General features: G+C 39.0%; 2 protein-coding genes across 3 annotated transcripts in view; both read left to right on the plus strand.

Moving 5' to 3' along the window:
* Positions 1-11897, plus strand: part of LOC131530188 (complement C3-like) — a 49872-nt gene extending 37975 nt beyond the window's left edge. Inside the window, exons 36-40 of the mRNA XM_058760353.1 lie at positions 5832-5921; positions 6150-6230; positions 6363-6446; positions 7455-7590; positions 11624-11897. Coding sequence (XP_058616336.1) covers positions 5832-5921; positions 6150-6230; positions 6363-6446; positions 7455-7590; positions 11624-11765 — 533 coding nt within the window. The 3' untranslated portion in view covers positions 11766-11897. The remainder of the gene's footprint in view (positions 1-5831; positions 5922-6149; positions 6231-6362; positions 6447-7454; positions 7591-11623) is intronic.
* The window catches only part of LOC131530181 (gastrula zinc finger protein XlCGF49.1-like), an 89002-nt gene that overhangs the window by 52773 nt on the left and 20115 nt on the right, over positions 1-16114 (plus strand). The window lies entirely within an intron of this gene.

The raw sequence follows: 16114 nt of genomic DNA on the forward strand, positions 1-16114 counted from the left end.
TGAACAATAATGATGACGAGAAATTATCGCGTCGCCATATTTAAAGTGTTGAACCAGTGGATCCGTGCGTGGAGCACGGCTGATGCCTGTCACTGACTTACATTGGTATCACTTCTGTGAGCCCATCACGGATTTTTTTCTGTGAGCCCATCACGGAATTTTCGGCGATTCCGTGATGTCACCACAGATTCGGGGTTAATTAAGTCCGTGAACATTACACGGAATTCTGTGAGATCATGTTGGTTCACACACAACTTCAGCTAACGATGGCACATGCGCGCACACAGTTAAGCTTTGCTACCTTGACAATAATGCAGCCTGTTCATTATCATAAGTCACAGTCAGTCAAACATATGGGGGAAAAACAAACTGAAAAAAAACTGTTTTTAAACTGTTTAACTGATTGTATTAATCGGTCAAATTTTTACAGTCGGTTAACGGTTAAAATGAACCTCCCTGTGAAAGCAGTTGTGAGTTTCCAAAGAACTGCGACACGCTGTCACGTGGATTATGGAGCTCTCAACTCCGCACTGTCAATATGTTTGAATGGGTATAAGTAGAGAGCATTTGTAATTCACATAAGCATACAACATTAGTGAATATTACAAAAGACAAGCAAATATGGAATTTAACCCAATAAAAAAAAACTTTAAATAATGTGTAAAAAAACAGAAGGCAACCAATTGCATTCGGCAAAAGTCAAGTCACCTTTATTTATATAGCGCTTTTAACAATATAGATTGCGTCAAAGCACTTAACAATATCAAATTGGAAGATGGAGTTGTCAAGAATGAGAGCGGGATCCAATGGCAGGTGAGTAATACGGGTTTATTGAAACAAAGGGGGAAAAGAAAAAAACAAAAAAACTCAGTCCCAACAATAAGCCGAATGGCTTAACTCGCCAGTATATAGTCCAACAGAACAGCGCGAAGATCGGACCGGCTTCACCAAAGCCAGCAAGGCAGAGCGGCGGCGGAAAGTTCGTAGACAGCGGCCGCTGAAATCCAGAGAGGGCGCCGAGCGCGAGCAAAGGAGGATCGGAAGGGGTGATCGTGAAGGGACGGGCGCACGGGCAGAGAAAAGCCACGGCGGTGAGCCGGCCAGAGTCCTAGAGCAGCCGGCAACAAAAACAAAATAAAACAAAACAAAAAGAGCAGCAAAACAGGAGCGCCAGACCGACGGGACTAGGAAAATAAACTAAACGAGATCGAGTCAGAAAACACAACAGGCAGCAAGACAAACTGAACCTCAGTATAATGCATACGGACTGACACCAGACAGCAAACATGAGGGGTTTATAAAGGGGAGATAATGAGTACAAAATAGAGTGCAGGTGAGGAGGGAGAATTAGAACCCGGATAATAAGAGGGGCGGAGAGAACACCATATGACAGCGGAGCACATGGCCAGCTGTCAAAACACAAAAGGCCATGTGCTCCAGGACAACAAAAGCAGGGCAGCCCCACCCGAGATCGTGACAGGAGTGTCAGTAATATATAATGATATGAATAAACACTCAATTTTCAGTTAAAGGCATTTCATTATTCAAAACTCTTTATTGCATTTCTTGAATGGGCAGTCTTCATTGAAACTCATTCAACCTCCTACAGTGAGAGAAAGATTGCAGAAAGACTAAAAACTTAAAAATATGACAAGTAGCATCTGGTTATGGTCGCTATTAAGGTGTTTCTCACATTATCTAACTGCAATTACAGTATAACGGTCTATTATCTAACAGTAAACATTAACTAATGCGTTGAAATACCAAAAAAAATGTGTAATTTCTTCAACATTCTGGAGAGTGTGCTTGAGAACTCTTATTATAGCAGTGTCTGTCAGCAAACAAAGCATAAAACAAAGCATTCTTCAGAACAATTTTTTCCCTAAACATATTAATTATATTGTGATGTGCATGGAAAAATGTAATAATAGAAAAGTTGACTTTAAAATCTTGTATTTTCTTTTTTCTCTTTTTTAAATAATTACAGTCTGATGGCTGAACAGAAATCAAACCCAGTATGGCAATATTTATCTCAGCCAACATCAGGGAAGGCCAAGTGCAATATCTGGCAGAAATTGCTGAGCATGGGAGCCAAAAAGGAAATACTAAAAATACCACAAACATGTGGAATCATCTGAAAGTCCACCACCTCCAAGCTTATAAAGACGCGCAGAAGGAGAAACAAGATGTAGCTGCTATTGCAGCCAACTTACTTCAGCCCACTGTAGTACAGATGTTTGATTCTCAAAGGAAATGGCAAAATACTGATCCCCGGTCCAAAAAATTGATACCCTTATCACAGAAATGATTGCTACAGACAACCAGCCCTTTACAGTTGTTTCAGATATTAGCTTCCAGCGCTTCCTGACAGCAGTAGAACCAAGATATACCATCAAAAGTGAAAAATACTACCACACAGACATGTTGGGCAGTGTGTACAAAAAGGTTGAACAGCGAATTAAGACACTAATTGCATCAGAAAATGCTGGCCACTATTTGTCCTTCACCACAAGACTGTTGGTCTGGAGAAGCTGAATCATTAATGAGCCTAACATGTCATTTCATAGACAGTAACTGGCAAAGGAAACAGGTAGTCCTAAATGTCAAGGCCATGTCTGGCTCCCATACTGGGGACTACATCAATGAGGTGTTCCTTTGCATGCTGAATGATTGGGGCATCAACCAAGACAGAGTGGTGCTTGTTCTGCAAGACAGAGGTGCAGATATGACTAGGCCTCAAATATGACAAATAGGCCTCAGACTGGCAGATATACCAGACTTAAGTTGCAGTTCACGAACATTGCAGCTTGTGGTGAAGGAGGGCATCAGCAGTCAGCGAGCAGTGGGGGATATCATTGCCAAGTTAAAGACATGTGCTAACCACTTTAGCCACTCTGTCCTCGCAAAACAGCGTCTGAGAGCCATTCAAAAAGATCTTGGCCTCCCCCAGCACAGCATCATTCAGGATGTTCCCACCCGCTGGAACTCCACATGACATATGTTGCAGAGGATGCTGGAGCAGAAACGTGCCCTGAACATGTATACAGTAGAACATGGCAAGATTGCCACACTAGCTGCAGAACAATGCGATATCATCTCAAATTTGATTGATACACTGGGCCCTATTGAGGAAGTGGCATTTGAGATGAGCAAGGCAGAGGCCTCCATCTCCTGCATCATCTCAAGCATCGCTGTGCTGAAGATGGTACTTCAGGCAGAGGGTCCCACCACAAGAGGGATCAAAACACTCAGAGAAACCATGTTGCAAAGCTTGGATAGACGATTTGCAAAGATGGAGGAGACCACATGTTTGGTGCTGGCAACACTGCTTGATCCTCGGTACAAGGGTCATGTCTTTGCAGTGGATACACTGAGCAAAGCAAAAACTTGGCTGCAAGAAGAACACACCATTGTGTCCAAATGACAAAAAGGAGCAACCGGTGGAGACGAAGGATCAGAACCGAAACGGACAAGGGTGGAAGAAGAAGAGGAACCCGGTCCCTTTAGTCTTCTTGAGGAAATGTATGCAAACATTTTGGGGGCTCATGGAACTCCTACTGAAGAAAGTGATGAGCATTACGTCTTTGAGCAGTCGGACCAGTACCTCCGTGAGCCATTAATTGACAGACGGACTGGCATGCCACTGGAATGGTGGAAACAGAATGCATCCCGCCTGTGCCACCTTGCACCACTGGCAAGGAAATTCCTCTCTCCACCTCCCTCCTCTGTTCCCAGTGAAAGAGTATTCAGTGAGACTGGGATCATCTATGACAAGAAGAGGAGCAGGCTCACAGGAGAAAATGCAGAGAGGCTGTGTTTCCTGAACTACAACCTGCAGCTCTTAAACTGGGAGTACTAAGAACTTAAGTGATGGATGGGTGGGGTGAAGAAGAGACTCAGGGACTGAAACTGGAGCTAAAACTAAGGATAATGTGCATTTTTTTGTTCCCTCAGTAATGGCCATTATCTGTTGTTGATTACTTGTTGTTGTTGTTGTTGTAGAGTGCATAGGTTGTTAGAACAAGGGTTCAAGAGAAGTTCATGTGTTAAATAGACTGTGTTCAGGTGTTAAATAGACTTAATTACTGTGTCTAGGCATTACTGTTGTTTATGTGACTTGTTTTTGTTGACTGTTGTTGATCACTTGAGCACTTTGTTTTACTTTAAAATGATAAGTAGAGTTTAGACAAGTTTAGTAAAGTTCAGGTGTTGTATATAGTTTTGTTCACTTCAGACCAAAAATTAAGAAATGCTGCTGGGTGCTACTGTGTAACACTACTCTTGTTTATTTTATTTATTATATTATTTATTTCATTTATGTAAGTTTTTGTGCACTAAAAAAAAACTTTTTTTTCCCCCTAGATTTTTGATTACCTGTTGTGTATTTATTATTTAATGTATACATTATTTTTTATTGAAATTATACAAGTGCACTGATTGGAGAGGCTTGTTTTGTTTAATAAATGTTTAATTTAAGCAATTTTATGGATCACTTTTCTTCTTATTATTTGACTTAGATTTTATGAGATGAAAAAAAAAAAAAAGGAAATCAGCCAAACATATCGGCCAAAAAAATCGGCATCATATGTCAGCCCTCGGCTGCCCTGATTTCTAAATATCGGCATCGGCATCGGCCAGAGAAAAACCCATATCGGTCGACCTCTACACACAACTGCCCATCTTCTTACATGTACACTTGAAATATATTATTTAGACAAAGTGATTTACAGATAAATTTACAGATTTTACACTAAAGTAAGGAGGGCAAGGAATAAATCAATACAAGTTCCTCTGCTATAACAGATTTCTACAACACAAGAGCACATTGTTTTTAAAGTGCAAAACGTTGGTCAGTCAAATGCTCTGGTTTAAAGGTCCCATGGCATGAAAATTTCACTTTATGAGGTTTTTTAACATTAATATGAGTTCCCCTAGCCTGACTATGGTCCTCCAGTGGCTAGAAATGGCGATCCTGCTTCGCCTTTGAGAAAATGAAAGCTCAGATGCCCCGATCTGGAATCTTCCCTTTATGTCGTCATACGGGGAAAGGTTACCTCCTCTTTCTCTGCTTTGCCCGCCCATGAGAAGATGAGCTACTACCGTGCGAGGCGAGCCCAATATTTATTTTTTTTTCCTCGAGAGACATCATGGCTTGCAAACGAGCGAAGCATGACAGTTGCTCAGTGTTTGGATGTAACGTTACAAATGAACACCGAAGTATTTTTTTAGTTCCTTCATCCGAGCCTATGGCTTGCATTAGCTACATGATAATAACTGTAACAGCATACATAAACAAACCAACTAAAGTACCGTATCCAGACACAATATTTTAAATTAACCATTCGGAGACGTCCTGCTGTAGCCGCTGAGTTGCAGCTTCTTCATCCGGTGCTTCTCCATCCAGATCAGATTCTGGGTCAAACTGAAAAGCTTGAATGACCGTGTGTCTACGAGCCATTGCAATATACATCCACTGTCAACAGCATGGTAGCGCAAGCTGGTTAAGGCCACACCCCCACCCTCCACCTTGCCCCGCCTCTCTCGTCCTTAAAGCTACAGACACAGGAATGGCGCGTCTAAGGAAAGCTCATTGTGGGACTGGCTCATAGTGGCTGAAATTCTGCACCAAGGCTGAATTTCGGGAAACAGACCTCAGATACAGTATTAGGGATGACTTAGGCCTATATAAAAGCATCCAAAAAACAGCATGTCATGGGACCTTTAAGGCTGAAGGTGTGTAAGACATGCTGCTGTGTTCGGGATTTTCTGGAAAGGTTTCACAGTGCTAGAAGGTGTTGTAGTCATCTTTAATTAAACACATGTGTTTTTAGATGCACGCTGTACAAAGTTCTACCACCCTGAAAGGACAGATGGCGCCCTATACAAACTGTGTAAAGGAGATTTGTGTTATTGTGCAGAAGGTATTACAATTATACTCATTCACCAGACATTTTAACCCAAAGCCATTCGCAATTTGTCATAAGAGGCAACTAATATTCTGTTAAATGGTTGAAATGATGTTCTACTTCACTTTTATTTATTTACTTTATTTAATTTATTTACTTTTTATGAATGGAGGAAAATGTTTTGTTGGTCTGTTATGAATGTGTATATATATAAGAATAATAATAATCTACATCTCATGACAGAAAACTGCAGTTTCCAGAAGAAGAATCGGGTCAGCGAAGAGGAGCGTTTGATTAAAGCCTGTGAAGTTGGCATGGATTTTGGTAAACACATGTTCTCCTTCCTCAGCCGTTGAGAGATCCAGTCGCACAGCTCTGATACAGATAACAATAGAACACATTATGTTCAACAGTTTATAAAGTTTATAACACCAATATAACACAACTTTTCGACAGTTTATAAAGCCACAGTGGAGGAGATGAATCTGAAACAGGACTCTGACATCTATGACATAAAGGTGGAGCAGGTGCTGAAAGAAGGTACGGTTTATTATTCGCTTGTGTCCATTGAAAGTATAATGAATTACGTGTTTTTATTACTCTCTTAAAATACAATACAATACAATGCAATGTTTATTTATGTAGTAGGGGTGTAACAATATGCGTATCGTGTATCGAACGGTTCACGGGCAGTTACAAATGGAACTGGCACGGTGTTCGTCGGCAGATGTCGCTGTTTAAATGTCAAATGTCTTTTTATTGTTGTTAGCATAACTGTTGCAAATAAACATGCATTTTATATTTAAAAATGTTTATTTTTTAAAAATGTGCTATATAATATATAAAAAATAATATATAGCTTTGTAAAATGTATATTTTTTTATGCCGGTGCACACCGTGCTGCATTGTCATGGGAACATCCCAGCTGAAGATAATGAGGAAATTACGCTCCTTTCACCAAGAGCATTCCAAACGACTACATAATGACACGCACGCGCCCTGTTCACTCCAAAGTCCCCACTCCAAGGGGATAGGGATGATCACTTGCATTTGGAACTGCCCGTGAACCGTTCGATACACGATATGCGTATCGTTTCACCCCTATTATGTAGCACATTTTAAAACAACCGAAGTCGACCAAAGTGCTGCACACATTATGCAAAAGAAAACAGGTAAACAAGATTATAAACAATAAAACACAAACTGTAAAATGGGGGAGGTTCATCAAAACAGAGATCATTGCGCAGCAAGTCAAGAAATATTGAATGCCAAGGAGAAAAAAAATACGTTTTAAGAGTAGACTTAAAAATAAATAAAGTTGAGGCAGTTCTGATTTGAACCGGGAGGCTATTCCATAACTTAGGTTCGACAACAGAAAAAGTAAGATCACCTCTGTTTTTGAGTCTTGGGAACTTGCAATAAACCAGAATCAGCAGATCTAAATGATCTTGACTGAGTGTATGGAAGTAACAAATCAGATTATGGAGAGAGAAATGTGGCTGACATTTGGGACGTCCTGGTAAAATTGTCTCCTGTTCTGTCCTATAGGCACTGACGAGGATGCTGAGGGCAAAGTGAGGCAATTTTTTGCTCGTCCCAGTTGTAGAGAACATTTAGGATTGGTAAAAGGCAAGTCGTACCTCATCATGGGCAAATCACTTGACCTGTCAGACAAAGGCAAAAGGTAGGTGTTAGTACTTCCTACAGGATTCTGCTTTTGTTCGGAAAGACCCACAACCCAGTAAATTTTAGGCCTTTTCACATTGAACACGAAAATCCGCACAATGACTCTTTTGAACTGATCATTCAATTAGATTTGAACTTAGATAACTTGGCCGGAGCAGCTGCTGTTGATCTGCGAGAGTGGTGGCGCTATTTAGAAAACCAGTGTAAGGCCCTGAACAGACAGAACGTGACTTTCAAGTTTGCCACTGCCTTTTTTGGTTGAATTTTTTTAAATTTGGAAAAGAGCAGTGTGATGCGTTTTTTTTTTTTTATGTTGCTGGACAACCACCGAATCAGCTGTGCTGTCAGTCTAATCGAGGATTATATCGCGAGCGCTTTAAAACCTTTGGTTTGCTGTTAAGTAAACTGTTATATTAGCAGAAACTTAAAAAAAAAATACAGCTCCGGGTAACCTACGACAGCCACCACAACTTTCTCCTCCATCATTGCAGTCTCCGGACGTCCCAAGTGCAACGGAGGCCAGCGAGTAGGTGCTGTGCAGGAAGAACCTCACTCCCCTGATCTCAAGAGACGCACTAGCGGTTTGAGACCGGTTACACAAGCAACTGTAAATTTTCGTCAGCACTACGGAAGGCCCGCCTCTGCTTTCATTCGATTGGACAATGGAAAAAAACGCGAATGACGTCAGGGACTTTTCTGCTCAGAGTAAATTTTTTTCAGAGCACTCTCACAAAATCGCGAAGTCCAGCAGGCGGCTAAAACACGAGGCGCCCGGGGTGCATAAACAGCCTGATCATTGACATAAAAGTAATCAGAATTCAGCTACTTGGTTCTTTTATTACTCATTAAGTGCGTTTACATGGACCCTCTTAATGCGATTATAATGAGATTTTGGCGATATTGCGATTATGCTTTACCTCATGTAAACGCAATACTTCGATTTAAATAATGCGATTAACCTCATAATCGCAGCAAGTATAATCGTATTAACATAGGTGGCGTATGCTGATTTTAATCGGAATATACAGGCATGTAAACACCTTAATCTGACCAAAGTGCGCATGCGCTTGTGACATGTATGAATAACGTGACACGCACCTGTAATAATACGGAGATTAGAAACGATGGAGGGGAAGAAAGCATCGCATTCTGAGGAAAACACAAGCTGCCAGCAGTCTCTGTTCCTTACCCTCATCCAGAAACGGTGAGTAGAACGCGACGGCAGCGTAGGCAAACAAATTCTATCACATTTCTATGGCGCCGAAAAAGCGTGCAATACAGCCATACAAAATCATTATGCATTAGACGTAAATAAATTAAAACAGCGACCAGTAACAGGTCTGAGTCCATCATTTGTGCTGTCCTGTGGGGTATGTGAATAATGGCGGTAAAAAAATTAACCACAATTCTTAGCGAATAATAAGAATAATGGAAATTGCATGTAAACGGGAGTAAGAGCTTTGCTCTTGACATGTAAACATCATGATTCGATTAAGTCCTTACTCTGATTATTGGAAATAATCGCAATATTCGTGCGCATGTAAACGCAGTCATTGACGTGTGAACTTCCCCTTTAAATAACGTGACACTCTGCCCTCTATATGTATGACGCTGCTCCCTTTAAGCGCTGTTGGAATTTTTTTTTTTTTTTTTGGAAGCAAATTAATTGATTCAGCACTTCTGTAAGGATGCGTTAAATTTGACAAAGTGGTTTAATACAGTATCTATTGATCTTGTGAATTAGCGAAGTTTAGTACACAAATATTTTTTAATTGGCTTTAAAAGTTTTATATGGGAAAATTATACAACACACTGAACCTTTGACGATGCATTGGCGCAAAAACGCACACCTTTTAGACCAGTTTCACATGAAACATGATTTCTCGACTGCCACAAATTCTGCCTAAACAAAATACTGATTTTGTGCATTTTTTATGTACCAATATTTGATATTGGCCTTTGAACTTGCATGGCAAAAAAAAGCCTCACCTTGCCAAAACACTGACAGAACCCATTGATCTAATGGCATTGTTGAACGCTCCAAATCCAAATGCAAACTTTGCATGCCACGATCAGAGGCAGCAATTGACAGCGCTCTGATCCAATGGCATACAGGCATCGTCAGGGTGATGCTGGTTATTGCGTGATGATTGAAATCACGAAATGGCCGTAAGCAGTGAACTAAATAAACTGCAAAAGATTGTTTTCTAAAACATCATGGACAGAATGGTCCTTAGAGCACTGCACGAGCTCTCGGCTCATCTGCAGGACAGTTAAAAGCGTTCAAATGGTTCAAAGCGCCAAATACGAGTAGAATCAGCGCTGAAGCGTGTTACTCGCCCGGATACTTTTTTGAATGGTGTTGAGAATTTGAGAATGCTTAGTACTCCTCATAAAATTTGCAATGGTTGTGATGTAATTATATAAATATAGGCTATAGCCTGACACGCTACATGTCTGCTGTAACCTGTGTTTTCAGTGTCGATTCACAGTAAATTCTAGCTGCATTACAGTCACTTTAATTAGCATTTGGGAATGCAACATTCGTCATTAGAATTGTTTATAAATCTGTTGTTGTTTACAAAGAAAAGTTTCACTGTCACATGATTCTTCAGAAATCATTCTAATATGCTGATTTGCTGCTTAAGAAACACTTACTATTTATTATTATCAATGTTTAAAACAGTTTTTTCTGCTTAACATTTTTGTGGAAACCATGATACCACTCAAACATTTGTGGTAAGATTTAAAAAAAGAGAGAAATTAATAATGTTATTCATCATACATTAAAGTGATGAAAAGTGAATGAAGAATGAAGACATTTAAAATTGTATAAAATATTTCTATTTAATAAATACTTTAACAAATTTAAGACATATATTTGATAAATGCAAATAAATGCTGCTTATTGAACTTTCTTTTTAATCAAAGAATCCTGAAAAATAAAATGTATCACCATTTCCACGTAAAATATGAAGCAGTACAACTGTTTTCAACTTTGATAATAATCAGAAATGTTTCTTGAGCATCAAATCAAATTGCAATGATTTCTGAAAGATTATGTGACACTGAAGTCTGGAGTAATGATGCAGAAAATTTGGATTTGCATCACAGGAATAACATTACATTTAGTAATATATTAAAATAGAAAACTTTTTTTGTAAATTTGTAATATTTCACAATATTGCTTTTTTTTTTTTTTTTTTTAATCGTTAATTGTTTCCCACACTTTTGGCATGTACTTTAATAATAACAATTATATTCATAACTTTTATTATATTATATTATTAAGTATCATGATTATTAAATGCTGCTTTTTATTTTTATAGGACAATAGTATGTATTAGTACAATATAAGATACATCTTTTAATATGATTTATTTATTTATTTTTTTTAAATAAGTGCAGGGACGTGGCTTGGAATTGTGGTCAGATTTTCCTGCTTTTTTTTTTTTTTAAATCTGTAACCTGATTATGCAACTGATTACCTTTTTTTTTTTTTTTTCATTGTATTTCTATTACAATAAAAGATGTTCATGACAAATGATAAGCACAGGTGTAGCATTCAGTCAATTATAAAACAGAGTGCATGTCTGCCTATTATGAAATAAAAATCCACTTTAGATCACAATGGGAAGATAAGCGGACGATGTTAAAGCCATATACAAGAATACTGTATATACATGAGGAGAAATGCTTTGCTGGTCGGCGCTACCTAGCACACAGGTCTGAATTAATAGAAGGCGATCAATCGTTGCACCGTTTGTTGGCAATTCGCTTCACATTCTCGCATCGTGCTCAGTGTGAAACGGATTTTAGGATGCAACATCATAAAAACAAGTGTCATATTATCTAGAGCTCTGTCTGTTTTCCTCATATAGTGGGACATTCACATAGAATTGCTGTAGGAGTCATTTTTTAGACTGACAAAACCTAAATCAATGTCTAATAATGTGATGTTTGTTTTTAATGCTTATTTATACATAAATGGATTCATATGTTTTACATAGTGTGTTTTCTGTTGTTTTTAGTGTGCAGTATATTTTTGGAGAGCAGACCTGGGTTGAATACTGGCCCACAAGAGAGGAAAGCCCAACTCCAGAACACAGGGAGCGATACATCGGCATCACTGAGCTCCAGAACAGCCTCCTCAAATATGGATGTACTTTATAATTATAGTATAACAACTATTTTTTATTACAGGAAATGTAACGTTATCTTTTGCACACTCTAAATAAATTGTTCTCAATAATAATAACAATAATTATAATAATGCTTTTCACCAAAATATGCTGGTGTAATTCTATAATAAAGGTTAAATGATGCTAGATTAATCATGGTGCATGATATATAGTGCCTGGCCATTTTTTCTGAATTTCTACAATCTTGTTTAACTTTATTTTAAATGTTTTAATTAAAAAAAAATTAAAAAAAGAGCAGCAGTAGTATTGTCACGGTGCACACAATGGGGAGGAAAGAGGAACATGAAGACGAGGATAAACTCAAAATAATAGTCTTTAATTCAAACAAGGCAGGGCAGGGCAGACACACAGGAACACCAGGGAGTAACGAGTAGACCAGATGAAATCTAACTGAACACACAGGACTATAAATACACAGGATAATCACGAACATAAATCAAACACAGCTGGGACATAATTAACTAATAATGACGCTAAACAAGGACAAGAACCAAACCAAATAAGGACACAAGTGGCGGGAACACAAGACACACACGACAGAGGACTGACAAGTATAATATTCCTGTTTCCATGACTAAAGAATATAAAATGTACTCCATTTGCATATTATTAGCTCTTCCATAGGCATCAAATTAAATGGGTTTGCTAGTATTTATGCATTTAAATGTCTGAAACAAAATGATTAGGTTGGAAAAAAAAAAAAAGTTGTGATACAGAAGCGAAAGCAGATTCAAATTTAGCAGTCGATAAGGTTATGTAGGCTACATTCATTCAAATCACATTAGTGTGATCATGAAAAGGGTTAAAAAGCATATGAAATCTCACTTCACAGCAGCAGCACAAAAACTTCAATTCAGGATTAATACATTCGAAAGTGGCGGTGTTGTGCCGAATTTTGACTCCCTGTCAGGACCACTATCGTCAAATGATAGACACTTAGCATTCAGTTTGGTTTGGCGGTATGATTCTGTTCTGGGCAAAAACTCCCTGCCCACCCATGCAGCCTGTCATGAATGAGCAGGGAGAGCAGCAATAATAACCCCCCAAGGGTTAACAGAACAGAACCAAGCAGATATCATTAATGTACTTAATTACATTTAGTGTAACACATTACTCAATATTAGGGAGTCTGATTCAACAGGAAAGTCAGAAGTCAAGTCCTGACTGTGGTGAAAGGAGGAGTTGGGGATGGAGGAGGGTAATTTGCTCCCAAGCAAGCAAAGTTGCTGAATAATACTGAATAGCACTTATGCTGTGATAGGTGTCATATTCCTATAGGTAGATGTGATCAGCTGAGAGTCAGCTGATGCAAGCTTGACTCATGTGACCTGCCAGAACTAACGTTGACACTAAATCATCAAATGATAGATACTTAGCATATAGTTTGGTGGTATGGTTCTGTTCTGGGCAAAAACTCCCTGCCCATCCATGCAGCCTGTCATGAATGAGCAGGGAGAGCAGCAATAATAACCCCTCAACAAACGATATGCCAGAACCCCCCAAACCACAACTGATGGCAATCTGAAAGAAGCATGTCCTTCTGGAATAACAGAGACTGGGGCAGCAGCGAAGGGGTGCTCTTCTTTATAATCAGCTTAAGAGCAGCAAGCCCCTTTAATGCAGTACCTGAAAAAGATTAAAGATGCAGAAAACCCACTAGAATTGGCGGACTAGTTTGCAGCAAATGCAGCGCACTGCAGCCATAGAGCGAGCGAGGTTTGAATTGCAGATTCAACCTGGCATAAAGCTTCAGAATCCATTTAAACTCTAACAGCATAATGAATCAATAAATAAACTTTTCAGTTACAGCTTTGTCACCTTCATTGTCATTTGCACTCATTTGTTACGTGTCCACGAACTGAAAACCCAGTTGAACGTAGACAAATTCCTTATCAATACACTTGATGCTTATACAACAATCTTGATGCTTGCTTAATCACAGCGTTTTGCAATAATCAGAGAAACTTAAAGAAATAGCATTCCCGATACCAGATGAGCCATTAGCAGCAAGCATATGTCGAGAACAATTATATTCCTTAAACAGCAGCTTAATATTAGCTTCTTGCTCTTAAAGTTTACCCGGGTACCAGCACTTGCAGTAACAACCAATTGCTTAAGCCACGAGCAGTTCTAGCACAAACATGATACTGAACACTACATAAGCCTTAAGCGGCAAAATCCCAATACCCTGATAGCTTTAAGGAAGACATTCTGAATAGCATAGACTGTGGCAGCATGCCCTTTACAGAAGGAAAGCATTAGTGAGGGGTGCTCTTTTGTAGTAGTAAAATCTACATACTGCACGTTGAGTATCGAACAGTTACCAATGCACTATAGTTTAAGCAACGGCATAATCGCTGACTTAAACACACTTGGGTAAAGTTGGTTTTTGTTACGTTCCTTCCTAGTCTAGGGTCAAGAAGCGGGTAACAAGGAATTTTACAAAAGCAAACCGAAAAGAAAAACTTAATGGGCAACCCGGAACTCCTCTCTCCTGTCCCAGCACTCCACAAAAAAAATTAATTAATAAAAAATAAAAATAAAGAGGGGAGCAAATAAAGCTTCGGGGAGGGGACCAGGCCAAAACAACTAACATACAAGTTCTAACTTAGGGAGAGTACTTTCTAAACTCACAAAACAAACAACAGAAGTCTAAGGAGAGAGAGAGAGAGAGAGAGAGAGAGAGCAAAAACAAAACACTGCCAAAAATGCAAACTGTATCAGCAGCAATGTCAAATTCTGCACAAAAAATAATAAAATAAAAAGTAATTACGTCTTGGGACGTAACAGTTTTATATTCGCACATTCACAACATTCACACATTTCTGAGTTCAATAACTTTCTAATTATATGTGCAATTCTAATCAGCAACATCATTGTCAACCTACTACATTTGTTTCACAATCGATCAAAATGGGCAAGTATTGTTTTAATGTCATACTTACTTGCGAATGTCCAATGTAGTGCGGTTAACAGAGTAATTGAATGCAGAAGTCCGAATGTGCGAATATAAAACCAACTTTTTTAAGACCCAAGTCTTAAACACAGTTTGTGGAAAATAATAGACGGATAAGTTTAATGAGCAGCGTTCCCAATACTAGATGAGCCTTAGGCATCAAACCTGTTTCATTTCATGCAGCCTAAAACAATCGATTTAAACCAAGCCTCAGCTGTGGTAAGATTAACTGGTCAACATTAATATTACCAGCGTGTCAAAATACGACCAATAAACCCAAAGCGACAGTGTGCCTATGTGACGATCTTGCCTGGGTGGTCTGCTCTCTGCACAATGGAGACAGCGTGTGTAAATAGGGTTTCACTGATTCAGTACGAGAATAAAGCATTTCCACAGCAATGCTTCGTTAACTCTGCTCTGTTTAATTTAAAACAGTTCTCTTTTTTCATTCTGTCACTTAAATTCTTTTTAACTTTTTGATCATATAGTGTTTCAGTTGTAAATATAAACAGGCTGAATACAGATGACAAACTTTCAGTTAATTATATATCACAAATCAATGAATGAAGATCCTCAATGAAATACAGAGCAATACAATTAAAGGTGCAATGGGTGATTGTCTTCAGAAACATTTTTTGTTATTCTGGTTGAAAGTCTCTTCACATCCTGATAGCAATTATTAAGTTAAGCGGTCTAAATGTATTTATCTGTATTTATATATTCTGTGGAAGACGTAGGACCAAGAAATGTTTGTCCAATCAAAACGCTCGGTCCAAGCGTTTCAATTTGCTTTCCTACCTGCCTGTCAACATATGTATTTGCATACCTCATACCGGTTCGTGCAGACAGGATACGTCATCAGCGCGTTCATGTGCGCTGTGCAGACAGAGCGAGAATGGCAGACAAACATCAACAACCCGATCTTCCTTCCTGGTATTGTAGTACTTTTACTAACTGTGCTATAAAGCTTTCTCACCGGTGAATGACACATGATGTAGCCAAGCGCTGTTCCCAGTTTCAGTCCTCACGTCCCCGCTCTGCATATTTTGCATGTCTCACTTAGATAACCAGCTCCTTAGAAGAGAGCTACGTGCTTGAACTGTGTTCCGATTGATATGATCGTTATACAGTGTTCATTGCTCCCTACTCCCTGAGCAGGGAAATCCGTTGAAGTTTATTTCACTTCGGAACACAAACAGGATTTTCGCTGCACAGCGTCTTCACACACAGACGAATCTAGAGAAGTGTGACATAATATACCTCTGTAAATAAATACTATTTAAATTTACGTCTCGCACACTTTAATCCCCTTTGTATGTAACATATCCGCTCACTTCGAACTGGCATCATGGCGAGGACTGGGA

The sequence above is a fragment of the Onychostoma macrolepis genome, chromosome 22 (genome assembly GCF_012432095.1).
Source record: "Onychostoma macrolepis isolate SWU-2019 chromosome 22, ASM1243209v1, whole genome shotgun sequence".
Classification (NCBI taxonomy): Eukaryota; Metazoa; Chordata; class Actinopteri; order Cypriniformes; family Cyprinidae; genus Onychostoma; species Onychostoma macrolepis.